General features: G+C 47.7%; 1 protein-coding gene across 1 annotated transcript in view; it reads left to right on the top strand.

Moving 5' to 3' along the window:
• Positions 1-1,656: 1,656 nt before the first annotated feature.
• The window catches only part of NHSL2 (NHS-like 2), a 231,544-nt gene continuing 220,523 nt past the window's right edge, over positions 1,657-12,677 (top strand). The window contains exon 1 of the mRNA XM_011979364.1: positions 1,657-1,936. Coding sequence (XP_011834754.1) covers positions 1,657-1,936 — 280 coding nt within the window. The remainder of the gene's footprint in view (positions 1,937-12,677) is intronic.

Genomic DNA, 12,677 nt, shown 5'->3' with positions numbered 1-12,677 from the left:
TACTCGCCAGTGTGGTGGCTCATGCCTGCAATCCCAGTGCTTTGGGAGGCTGAGGCAGGAGGATTGCTTGGGGCCAAGGAGTTTAAGGCCAGCCTGGGAAACATAGGGAAATTCCGTCTCTTCAAAAAATAAAAACTAAATTAGCAGGTGTGGTGGCACGTGCCCTAGCTACTCAGGAGGCTGAGACCGGAGGATCTCCTGAGCCCAGAGTGAATTCAAAGCTGCAGTGAGCTGTGACCACACCACTGCACTCCAGCCACGGTGACAGTGGTAGATCTTGTCTCTTTAAAAAAAAAATTGTTTTGCTAATAGATTATAAAGGATTATAAGGATGTGAACATTTGTAAGAGGAAAAATGAGAAGAGAATGAAGAGAAGGAAGAAACTGAAGCACACCAAAGTCAAAGAGGTGGGTTAGAGGAGAGTCAGATGGAAGCTCAGTGTGTTGAAAATAAGCATTATGAGTGGAAAGGTCCTAAGTGCACGAGGACATATGCTCAGGTACTCTGGTTTTCTGAGGACAACAATGTGCCCCCTCTTTTCTGCCTTCTGGAATGGAGAGAAATCAGGCCGTGACCACAGGGCTGCCCGCACTGAAAGCACATCTCCGCTCCTGTAACCCATCCCAGCAGCTCAGCCTGGCCAGGGATAGAGCCTATCCCAGCTGGCGGACCCTACCAGAAGGAGGCGTCCCTGGGCTCTCTTTTTGCATAAACTGGAGTAGTGTCTCTCTATCTGAATTGAATCTATTGTTCCAGAAAATGGGTTTGTTTCTATTCATCCACTCCAATGGCTTTACAGTGTCCAGGCACTGTGGGACTCCCTAGAGACATTGTCTTCCTGAACAGTCGAATAAGATATTTGGTTCTTCGGTCCTTATTTCCAAGCTCCTGGGTGCTAGAAGGTTGCATTCACAGCCTAGTCTAGCTCGTGTGTGGCACCGAGTACATTTGGGAAAGGAAAGCTAGATCAATGAAGTCAAACTATTCGGTCGGTCTTCGCTGGTTACCCGCTGGTGTGGGCGCGGGTGTGCTTGAATTTTTGTTTTCGTTTTTGTTTTTTTGGTAATTATGAAGAAAAAGTTTAAGTTAAAAAAAAAAGGCAGAAAATAACTTCAACCATCAGAACTGGGAGTGGAGCTCCTCATGAGGACCGGGGCACACATCCTATACCGTACCTCACGTCCCCTCTCACGCAGACATTCCTTCTTTCACGCTCCAGCTCGCTCTTTTTACTCCTACTTCCCTTTCCCCCTCTCCCGGATCAAGCGTTAATCTGCGAATCTCTGACCGCAGAAGAAAAAAAAAAAGGTGGGTGGGGGGATCCCGAAGTAGCAGAGCTAGGAGGAGGAGGAGAAAAGAGGGGAGGAGGAGGAGGAGGAGGAGGAGGAGGAGGAGCCCGGCGAAGCAGAGTCAGAGGGACTGGTGGCTCCGGCGAGTGTGCAGCCCCGGGGGAGCCGGCGCTCTAGGCGAGGAGCCCGTCAGTCAGCCTACCCGCCCGTCGTCTTTGGCGCCCGCACGCTCTCCGGCCCGCGCCCAGGGGCCTGCTACACCCGGAGGTGGGGCCGCCTCTCAGGGGCGCTCGGGCCAGGGGCGCCGTTTGGGGTGAGTCCGCCGCGCCGCCAAGCTGGTCCCCTGCGCCCGCGCCCGCGGCCGGGATGCCGTTCTACAGGCGCACGGTGGTACCCCAGCGCCTGTGCCCGCGCAACCCGCCGCAGCAACTGGCGGAGCTAAGCGACGTGAGCCACCTGGCCGCGCTCAGCCTCCTCCGGCAGCTCGCCGACCTCTGTGGCCACTCGTTGGCTCTGCTCGAGGACCTCGAGGGGCACCTGCTGGCCCTGGGGCGCCGCACAGACAGCCTGTACCGGCGCACCGTGCGCCTCCGCCGCCGCCTTCCCTGCCGCCTGCTTGGCCCGGAGGAGGACGAGGAAGAGCTAGGTAAAAACGGCGCCCCGGTGGCTCGCGGCCCCGCGTCTACCCCGCCTCTGGGGGCGCCGGTCGGCGCTTAGCGCTGTGCCCACCCTCTCCCCGCCTCTCTCCGCCCCTCCCCTCCCCTCCCCTCCATTCGGGGAGTGAGGGGATCCCATTTCCCCGACCCCCGCCTCCGCCCCGCCTCCGCCCCACCGCCGCCCTACCGCTGGAACTTCCTGCTCTTCACCCGGTCGCGCCGTCCGGAGTGGCCCCGTGCCCTTGGGACTCCCGGCCCTGGGGTTGGTGGCCGCCTCCTGGGGATCTGGGTGGTGGGGGACCCGCTGGGTCCAGGACGGCCTGGGCGATACTCCCCCCACCCGCCCACCTAGCCCCAGGTCCTCGGCGCCCCCCTCATCATCGCCGCGTCGGAAGCCAAATAGCCGAGCCGCTGGCTTCTTTGCTCCTGTCTAGGAGCTCGGCCACTTCAGAAAGCGCGCCGGAGCTGACCGCCACCTACGCGGCGGCAGGAACCGGCGGTGGTGCCTACTGGCTTTAAACCTGTGCAACTTCCCGCTGGAGCGTGGACGCGGCTCGCACTCATAGGAGTGACTGAGCGCCCTCCCGCCTGCTTCTCTCCGCACGTTTTGGGCAGCTGTGCTGGGGAGTGGCCGGGAGGGGGGGAGGGGAGAATGTCCGGGGTTTCGCTGACCCCCTACCCCCTACCGCTAGGGTCCAGCTGCTATTTGCTGGAGAGAATCATTTAAAGAAGTTATTATCAGTTTCCTGAAGTGCATTCACTTTAGGAATCAGCCATGCCTGAGAAACACCGGATCCCAGTGGTGCCCTCACTGAGCACGCGGGACGTGTGAGAGGGTAGGGGGCTACAAGAGCCCTTGTCCTTTACTGTTTTGGATCCCAACACTTTACATGGGGAATCCTCTGTCTGTGGAAATGCAGTGCCCCTGAGAGTGTGGGCTTCTGTTCTGAGAGCGAGCTTCTGCTGAAAGCAAGGGGACTGAGTAGGCTGGAAATGCTGACTACAGCTGGGGCATGCCAGGTACCAGGGCCAATCGGTTCCCCCAGAAAGCTGGGGAGAGAAGTAGCAGTGTGGCCAGAAAGTTTCTGGTGGAGGCAGAAGATGACTACTGGCTGATTTCTGAGTGCAAGCCTCCAGCTAACTTGGGAAAGAAATGCCTGGGTCAGCCCCTCTTCATTACACACCCCACCCCATCCCCACCCCTTCCAGAAGTACTGGAGTCAGGCCCTGGCACCTCTCTTCATAAAGGTCTCTGACCTCTGAGGTGGATGGCAGAGGCCTCTGGTGGAGATAAATGAACTGGATCCTATTAGAAAAGAAAGGTGGAAGCCACAGATGACTGCCAGATGGTATGTAGACACTGGACCAGGAACCTCTGCATGGCAGGGGCTCAGTTTTTTGCTGGGGTCCCACTGATTACAGGATTAGTCTAGGGGAAATTTGATAAGTCAGCTTGAGGATTAGTTTTCAAAATCCCTACACAGTTTGCAGAGAGCCACCTACTGAGTTCAGTAGGGTAAGTTAAGGACAGTTTTTTCAACTCTACCTTCCTGTCCACTGAATTAGCGAGCCCTTTCTGTGGGATGGAAGGCAAGGCTTCACCAAGTCACCTTTGGGACCTAACCCTCTCCAGTGATCTGCTAGGTTAGAAAGAGATGGCTTTATGCAATGGATAGCTTGCAATGGGGAGAAACAATTGTTAAGTTAAATTACCATTGGTTTGGCTTCTTGGCAGTTTTCAAGAATGGGAAGAGTGGCCATCTCTCATCCCTGGTGTGGCCTCTTGCCTTTGAGAATGTACGTGTCCCACGGCTCAGAGGCACCCAAGGGACTGCTGCATAAATGGAACACAACTACCTTCTGTAAGTTGGTGAAAAGGTCTGATTTTCCATTTTCTGGTCTAATGCCCTACCCTAGACTCCCCTTGAAGTTCTCAGTGCACACTTTTCTCTTCAGGAGCTGTGATTGGGTAGCACTGAAATTAGGCCTTCTCAGCAATGGTCTGAACATAAGTGCCAAATGCAAAAAGAGTTGGGGAGCATAATCAGTGCACCATCTGGCCACTCCCTTGTTGCTCAGGCATAAGCTTCAACAGGGTGTTCAGCAAGCTGAATATTAGATTTTGACCGTAAATAAGTAAATAAATGAACATTGTCATGTCTTGCCCTTTTTTCTTCCCTATGCGTTTTCCTCCTAGGACTCCCACTCCCTTACTGACCATTTTGCTGGGGGTCAGCATTTTACCCTGCATATCCTCCATCTGTCTGGATTTCCCTCAGATTCTTCCTCTAGCTATTTATTCTGACCATGGGGCAGGAGAAACCTGGGAAGGTGGGAGGAAGGTTGGAAAGCAACATGGCCAGAGTGAATGACAGCTGACAGGCCAGCAGCATATAGCCTCCCTGCAGTGACAACTTGGCTGCCACTGACTGAGTAGTGGCAAGTCAGACTGGCCCATAGCCTGCAGGCTGGGCTGAGGCCCTGAGAAGCAGCAGGGGGAGGATCAAGAGAGGAGGATCGAGATGGAGGAGGAGAAAGTGGATGCTGGAGAAGTTCAAGGTGCTTCTCTACACAATCACAATCATGGGTCATGCCCCCACCATCTTCAAGGTTACAGGGGTGGACTGGGCTAGGCTCGTTGCCTGGCAACATCCCCCCCCCCACTCCACTGAAGGCTGTTCTTTGGTAACTTGAACCCCTTTGAGACTGCCCTAAAAGCTCTTGTAACTGGTATGGTGAGAGGGATGGGGATGGAAGGAGGAGAGGGTAGACCACAGGACTGCAGAAGGCCCCTGTGGTTGTGGATCTGTGGCACTTGCCACACCCTAGGCATGGCCCTGCCTATAAGTTGAAGTTTTCCCCACATCTGGTTTTGAATGTGTCCTGTTTTATTGCATCTGTGGTCTGTACGCTGGGTTCTTCATCTAAAAAGTGGTATAGTCAAAGCCATTGGGAAATAGCTCCATGCCTGCCACCATATGCTGAGTCAATCTAAGCTTTCCAACTCCTCCCTTGGAGATCTATATAATGTTTGTAGGTGCTTAGATGGTAATTACAAAAGCAATCAGGCCATCCGCCTAGGGATATAATATCTCCTTTGCCATCAAGGAAGTCACCGAAGGGCTAGATAATTCTAGGTATGTTTAACAACACTGGAGAACTATCATGTTACACCAGCTCATGAACTTGCTGTGGGAAAGATGTTCTGTTGCTTCTTACGATTATTCTGGCTTGAATACAGCCAGTTGGGTCCATGGTGGAAACTCCCTCTTCATCTTTATGTAAAATTCCTACCTCTTGATTTTCCAACTTTATGGCAACTCTGGCTCCAAATCAGAAAGGACAGCTGGTTTATTTGTGTTTAAATCATAATTCCAGTGTGAGGATAGACTGTTGTAAATCTATACGGAGATGAAAAAATGAAAAAAAGCACCTCCGGACTGCAACAAATTTGCCATTAGACGAGGTATTGTGGACCCTGAGTCTGACCGTCCTTGCTAATGAGGAGAAGAGATGGCCTCTTGAGTCAGATGGAGTGGGGAGGGTGGCAGGAATTTGGGGACTTGGAACAGGCACTCAGCCAGGGCTTACTTTGTCTCTGTCCTACCTTTCATCCCCAGAGGCTCTTGGGACAGAGAGTTGACAGAGTACGGAGGGGGAAGCAAACCCATTTTCTTTTCTCTTCCCACTCCACCCCACTTTCCATTTTCTTTTTAAATACCATGAAATTCCTGGTGTGCTTCATGGTATTTCCATGTGTTGAAAACATCTTCCCTGGAAATTTGGATACCAAAATGTCCACTAGAATTTCTTCCACTTTAGAAAAAAGAAATTTAATCCTCTCTTTTTTTAGAATCTAGTAAATCTAGATTCATGAACAGCTAAAGTGATAAAAGTGTCAGGATGTTGGAATAGTAGAGTAATAGGAGAAGATTCAACTTATGGCTCTTGGGCTCAACCTTGACCTTGATGAAACTGATTAGGTTTAAGGAGGAGAGTGGTACGTTTGCATCATCTGTTCCTGTACCTCTCTGGTGTGGTACCAACAATTCAGTCATTAACCACCATATGTGTCATAACACTTGACATTCCAGACCCAGAAAGGGGATGGTACCTGTCCAAAGGCACCCAGCTGGATCAAGACCTTCAGTAGTCATGAGTGCTGAAAAAATTTTAGTGCCTCCCCATATGTAATTCCAAGTGAAAGCAATACTAAACCTGTAAATAAAAATGTTACTCTTTTTAAATGACTCAAAGCTCACATGGATGTTGAAATTAAAATATCTTACTAGATTCTTTCTCTCTTCCTCTCTGTCTTTTGTACCCCTGCTGTTGGTGGCCTAATCATGTATTTAATCTGCTGATATGGGAATGTGGTACCAGCTGGGTCACACAGGAGGTCCGTGACAGGAGGCCTTCACCTAGAAGCCATGCCTTCTGACAACCAGACTAGTGCTCTGCCCTCTCAGTGATGCTAAGTTCAAAGTCAGTTGTTCTTCGAGAGTCACTGTCTTGGCATTTTCTCTAGTTGGAACTTGTCCAGGATGAGAAATAACTCCTGTTACCTTTAGTAACTGAGGGCACCCTGTGGTTCTGTAGTTGTGGCCGGGGGTGAGCTGAAGCTGGAGAGGAGAAAGGAAGGTCAAACTTATGTCTTATAGAGAATAGGTGTGAGGCAACAGGCTCTCTTGTTAAAGCAAAACATAGTCTTCTTTGGATGGAAAATTGCTCCAGAAAAATGATCTTCAGGTGGGAAGGGGTGGCTGGATAGTGACCCTGACACTGCCGCAATCCCTCTTGATCCTTCTGCCATCTTTATACCTGTTCTTCTCCCTTGTAGCTTTCAATCCACTTGTGGACACTACTTGCCACACACCTGCATCCGGACTATTTTCTGTTATTCTTGTAGAGGCTAGTTGGCATTTCAGAAGGCACCTTTTATTAAAAACCAATGGGAACAGGAAAGTAAAATGATTGCCAAAAATGCATTTAGCATACACATTTACCGGGTATGGATTTCTTATCCTTCAGTGCTCAAGTAGCTTAACAGGCTCACTGGCTTTGCTGCTCTATTCCCTCTCTGAAGGTCTCAAATCATCTTTTCCTTAGATTATTATTTTCTAGCCTTGAAAAGTGGGCACAACTGCATCTGGGCCCTGTCTGACCTTTGTGCTGGGTGCTAAAGACCCAGAGGTAAATAAGACCCAATGTCTCCCTTCGAGGAGCTCCCAAGCTGCAGAGGTAGGTGCCATCTCATTCCCCACCACATCAGCGTGTGGTCCTGAGTATCAGGTCTTATTTAGGTGGAGGAGAGCTGATAACCAGAACCAGGACCCTAGATCACATACCAGAAGATTCTTCTGCTCAGTTCAGTTTGGGGTCCAAAGATGGAATTTAGACTTTTAGAATCGGCTATGGTAAAAACAAAAATAAAAACCAATCTGTCATTCTGTTAGTGTTACTGTGAATTTAGCAATGCTTTTAAATGAATTTGCAGTTTTAAACATTATAATGTTATCTTCACGCATATGAAGAGTAGTGCTTATTCAGTCCGTAGACAATGCTTGGCGGATCTGCAAACTTACAGACTTCTTGTGATAACTCTATGGTCCTCTAGAGTCCTCTACTCTCAGTTGGAAATCGCTGGCCTTCCTGGTTCAAGCTATCAGCTCTTCCCTGCTCTGTGGAATTCCATGATTTCACTCAAATAAGCCCTCATTGAAGTTTTCAAGTTAGAGTGCACAGGATGGCAATACCTTAACAGTCAAGACTACTTTAATAATGCCACGAACAGGAGGTATGTTTATTAAGTGTACAAGTGGTTTGCAGTAAAGTGCTTTGTATGAGGTCATGCGCAAGACCACTAGGTATCAGTCAGTTAACTTGGGAGGTTTGAGCAGTTAGGCAGCCCTTCCTCCCTCCCTCTCTCCCTCCCTCCCTCCTTTTCTGCCTTCCATTCCCTTCCTCCCTCTCTCTCTTTCTAAAATGTAAGCTCCTCAATAAGATATAAGCTCCTTGAGGGTAGGAGTCTTTATCTGTTTTTACTCTTGTGTCTCCAGCTCCCAAAACAATGCTTGGCACCTAATAGGCACTTAATAAATACCTGTTAGATTGAATACCTTCTTTCTTTTTTTCTAGCCATTGCACATTTATTGAATACCTGACTCTGGGCCCTGCCCTGTGCTGGTTTCTGGGGATACAGAGTAGAACTAGGATGCAGATCCACAGTCCAGTGGGGAGAGCAGTGAGCCGTAGTACTGTGGAGACAAGGTCTAGGCTACCGGGGCAAGGCAGAGGGGGCACACCTTACTCAGGACAGAGGCTAGGCAAAGCTTCCAGGAAGATGTGATGTCTGAGTTCTGAAGGATGATCTGGAGCTGGCCGTTGAAGATTGAAGAGGGCGGGGGAGGGAATTCCTGGCTCAGGAAGTAGCCTGTGCAAAACCCTGGATATGTGAGAGAGCTGGTGTGGGGGAGGAATTCACTGCCAGTGATTCAGGAGGAGAGGGAGCAAGGCACCTCCTGACTCAGAATGAGCCCCCAGGGTGGAGGTGGGGTGGGGAGTTCCTCACATCCTGTTTGTTTGTCAGGGAGTTGGATATGAGGGTCTTGAGAAGTTTAAAATGCATGGTTCAAATGAAGTTGTAATATTAACTAACTGTGGATTTTCTTTTTCTACATTCAAGTTTTCATTATCCTTGGGCAGATGAGACCCAGTCAACCTCGGCTCCTTCATGCTTTGCAGGGCGAGGCCCTGGGCCCCTCTAAAAAGGCCAGACAGAGCAGGAGGGGCTCCGAGCCACAGTGAGAAAGAGAGAGAAAGCAAAAGTCTACCTGCCTGTGTGTCCCCGGCTGTGTATCCAGTTGCACTCCAAAGCTAAATGTATTATTTATGCCCCTGCTTTTCTGTGAGTGGGGACATTTGAGGCTTGACGGTATCTTTTATTATTATTTTTCTTTCTGAATAGCATGGGTTCTTCAGAATCGTCTGTAATTCATCAAGGGGAAAATCAGAATTTTTTTTTTTTTTTTTTTTTTGAAAATTGACTCGAGGAGATGAGTTTTAAAAATGTATCTATCAGCTGTTTTAATTTTGACTGGAATCCTTTGCTTCCGAGAACAGTGTAATTAGCTGCCTGACAATTTATAGCCTGATCCCCAGTAACTGAAAAATACCAAACTCAAATTATTTCCCCAGACTAGGAGGCCCGGAGGTGACTGAGGTCTCCTTACGTTAACATCCTTGGTCCTTGGGGGCTGAAGGCGAGGGCGGTTCTCTGCCCTTGCAGGAGGTGGTATCTCCGAGTTGTCAGCAAGACAGGCCTTGTTGTTATACACTGAGTGTCTCCTTTGACTCAGTAATTCTACTTCCAGGATTTTATGCTAAAGAAATAATCAGATATTGGCGGGCGGCGGGGGGGCGGGAAATGTTCAGGGAATCCCCACTGCATTTTTTGGTTATTTGCATTAGCCAGAAAAAGGAAAATAACTTAGACATTCAATAATAGGGGAATGGTTATATAAATTTTCCTAGGTCTATGTGATAGACTAATATACAGCCATGAAAAGCTATGCTCTAAATGAATTATAAGGCTACATGGAAATGCACAAAATAATGCTAAGTAAAAACCAAAGACAAAATTTACTGTGTACAATATCATCTAAAATAGAGCACCCACATAGACACATACACATAAGAGGAAACTGGAGAAACCTATGCCAAAATGCTGACAATGATTATCTCAGGGTGATGGGATTATGGGGATGAGTGATATTATTTTCCTTCTACCATTCTGTATTTGTTAAAATTTTCCAAATCAACATCTATTACTTTTGGTAAATAGAAAAGATAATGGATGACATGTTAAGGAAAAGGATCTTTGGATTTGGAATCGTCAGCTTCCAGGTGAAGTCCCACTTGCCCAGCACCTACTAGCTGACTCTAGTGTCTCTGAGGCACAGTTCCTCTTCTGTAAAATGGGGTTAAACACTACCCAGTTCACAGGGTTGTTGTGAGGATCCAAAATAATGTATGTATTAATGAAATGCCTGGGGCCTATGCTGCAACCATGCACACCATCACTAAATACTAAGAAGGCGAAATTCCACGAAGCCTGTTGAAATCCCTGGATGGGGGTACTGTCAAGATGAAGTTATAATAAGAATGTTCCTAGACAGCTCCAAATTGCAGCCATTCTTCCCTTTTCCAGAATATGTAAAGAATGTTTGTGTGCCCACGGAGGAGCCGCATCTAGCTTTTGAGGCTGTCAGCTCATCTTTCCCAACCCAAGGATTTTCCTTTCCTCTGACTCCTCCCTTCATTCTCCCCCACTGACATCTGTTCACTGCCTCGCCAACCAAGGGAGAAAACATTCTTTGGAACTAAAGCTGAGGCACCACCAAGAATCATGGCAGCTATGACATGTTTATTGTCACAGAGAATATGTGGTGCTGGCTGACCACAGAACCTGCCAGGCTGGGCTGCCAAGGAGGGGTTTGAATGAAGCAGCAGAGGATGGATGCAAGCCCCACAGCCAGGCAGCGTCCCCTGCCTTTGGGCAGAGCTCTTGTCCAAGTGTCTCGCTGGCTGTCTGTTTTCTTCCCCTTGGGACGTCTGCATGGCTCCTGGTTGAGCTCACCAGTTTTACAGAACCAGCCTGGTTTATGGGTGAAGAAACACCTTCTCACAGAACTTATGGGACCTAAGCGTGTTTCAGTAAAGTACTGGGCAGTTTGCCTGAGGGCCCAGCGTGCCTAACTCTAACCAGCATGGATACGAAGCAAGGAAATCCTGAGCTCACAGCCAGGCAGCCTCAAGGACATAAGCACACCTCAGCAGTGTCTACAAGATGCCCTGGCCACCAGGCAATCCAGCCATCTCCCTGGGTAGAATCCTTCACACTGCATGTCTGATTGCATTTTTCATTTTTTAATTACAGCCATAGACTCATATAGACTCTGGCTGCCAATTCAAAGCACCTAGGGAGTTTTTTTTAATTTGTTAATGTTTTGCTACATTCTTAATAATTACACAAAATCATTATGTACACCAATAGATATTATTGACCAAGATATAGTGATGCTTAAAATAAAGTCCACTGTAATCAGTACAACATGTTGGTAAAATTTACCCTAAATGTCAAAAAAAAAAAAAAAGTACTAATACTGTGGCTCCACCCCATACCAATAAATCCAGAATTTCTGGGGGACGAGGCCCAGGAAACAGTACTATTTAAAAGTTCCCATGTGATTCTACCATGCAGCTTAGGTGAAGGACCCCTGTTATAAATGTTAAAGCTGGGAGAGAACCAGTTTCCCGACTTATTTGAACACGCAATCCTTTACAAATTATATTTGTGGATAATGAGCATGAGCTATGATGTAGACTTAGATTAAAGTGACAAAAAAATGGTCTCACAGATGAATTAATTGTAAGCAGTAATAATACAAGGTTAAGTTATGTATATATATATGTCCAATATATATATATTGTTTTTGTTTTTTTTGAGACTAAGTCTTGCTCTGTCCCCCAGCTGGAGGGCAGTGGTGCGATCTCAGCCCACTGCAACTTCCGCCTCCCGGGTTCAAGTGATTCTCCTGCCTCAGCCTTCCTGAGTAGCTGGGATTACAGGCACCCGCCACCACGCCTGGCTAAGTTTTGTATTTTTAGTAGAGACGGGGTTTCACCATGTTGGTCAGGCTGGTCTTGAACTCCTGACCTCGTGATCCTCCCACCTTGGCCTTCCAAAGTGCTGGGATTACAGGTGTGAGCCACAGTGCCTGGCCAATATATTATTCAACATTGTAAGAGAACATAGGGGTTGGGCGCGGTGGCTCATGCCTGTAATCCCAGCACTTTGGGAGGCCGAGGCTGGTGGATCACCTGAGGTCAGGAGTTTGAGACCAGCCTGGCAAACATGGTGAAACTCTGTCTCTACTAATAATACAAAAAATTAGCCAGGTGTGGTGGCGCATGCCTGTAATGCCAGCTACTCAGGAGGCTGAGGCAGGAGAATCTCTTGAACCCAGGAGTTGGAGGTTGCAGCGAGCCAAGATTGCGCCATTGCACTTCAACCTGGGCGACAAAAGCAAAACTCCATCTCAAAAAAAAAAAAAAAAAAAGAGAGAGAAAACATAGGAAATTAGAAACATGAAACCATTTTATTTTATTAATAAAAAGGATAAATATATGGTGAGGTAGAGTAAAACATCTTTTATTTTACATATTTTGGTTATAACATGTCATCAAAACCCACTAACATTTTAAACAAGAACAGCATTTTTGTTTTCTTACGTCACTGCCACTTAATATCACCTATGATGTTACTGGGTTGGATCCCTATACCAGGTCAATCTCAATTTATTTATTTTCTGCAACAGAATGTAACAACTCCACTATGCACAAGCTCGTCAGAGTATAGACAAGAGGAAAGAAACTTCCAGTTTGTAATACTTAGTGTTCTGAAATAGGCTGTGCCAGAAATTCCAAATAGAAGTTGGAATGGTTGCCTCCAAATCAATATCTAGATCAGACTCTGCTTTTCCATGTTCTCTGATGTGACACACTCTTTCATGCAGCTAGATTATTGTGTTAATAATATGGCATAAGAGTGAAATGTATTATCCACATTTGTATTTTGTATTTGTATCCACAAATATAATTGTAAAGGATTGTGTGTTCAAATAAGTCAGGAAACTTTGGAGTGGTCTCTCTCAGCTTTAACCATCTATA

This window comes from Mandrillus leucophaeus, unplaced genomic scaffold (assembly GCF_000951045.1).
Source record: "Mandrillus leucophaeus isolate KB7577 unplaced genomic scaffold, Mleu.le_1.0 Scaffold1039, whole genome shotgun sequence".
In the NCBI taxonomy this organism is placed as follows: domain Eukaryota; kingdom Metazoa; phylum Chordata; class Mammalia; order Primates; family Cercopithecidae; genus Mandrillus; species Mandrillus leucophaeus.
The sequence above is the reverse complement of the archived record's forward strand: the minus strand, read 5'-3'. Positions and strand labels throughout refer to the sequence as shown.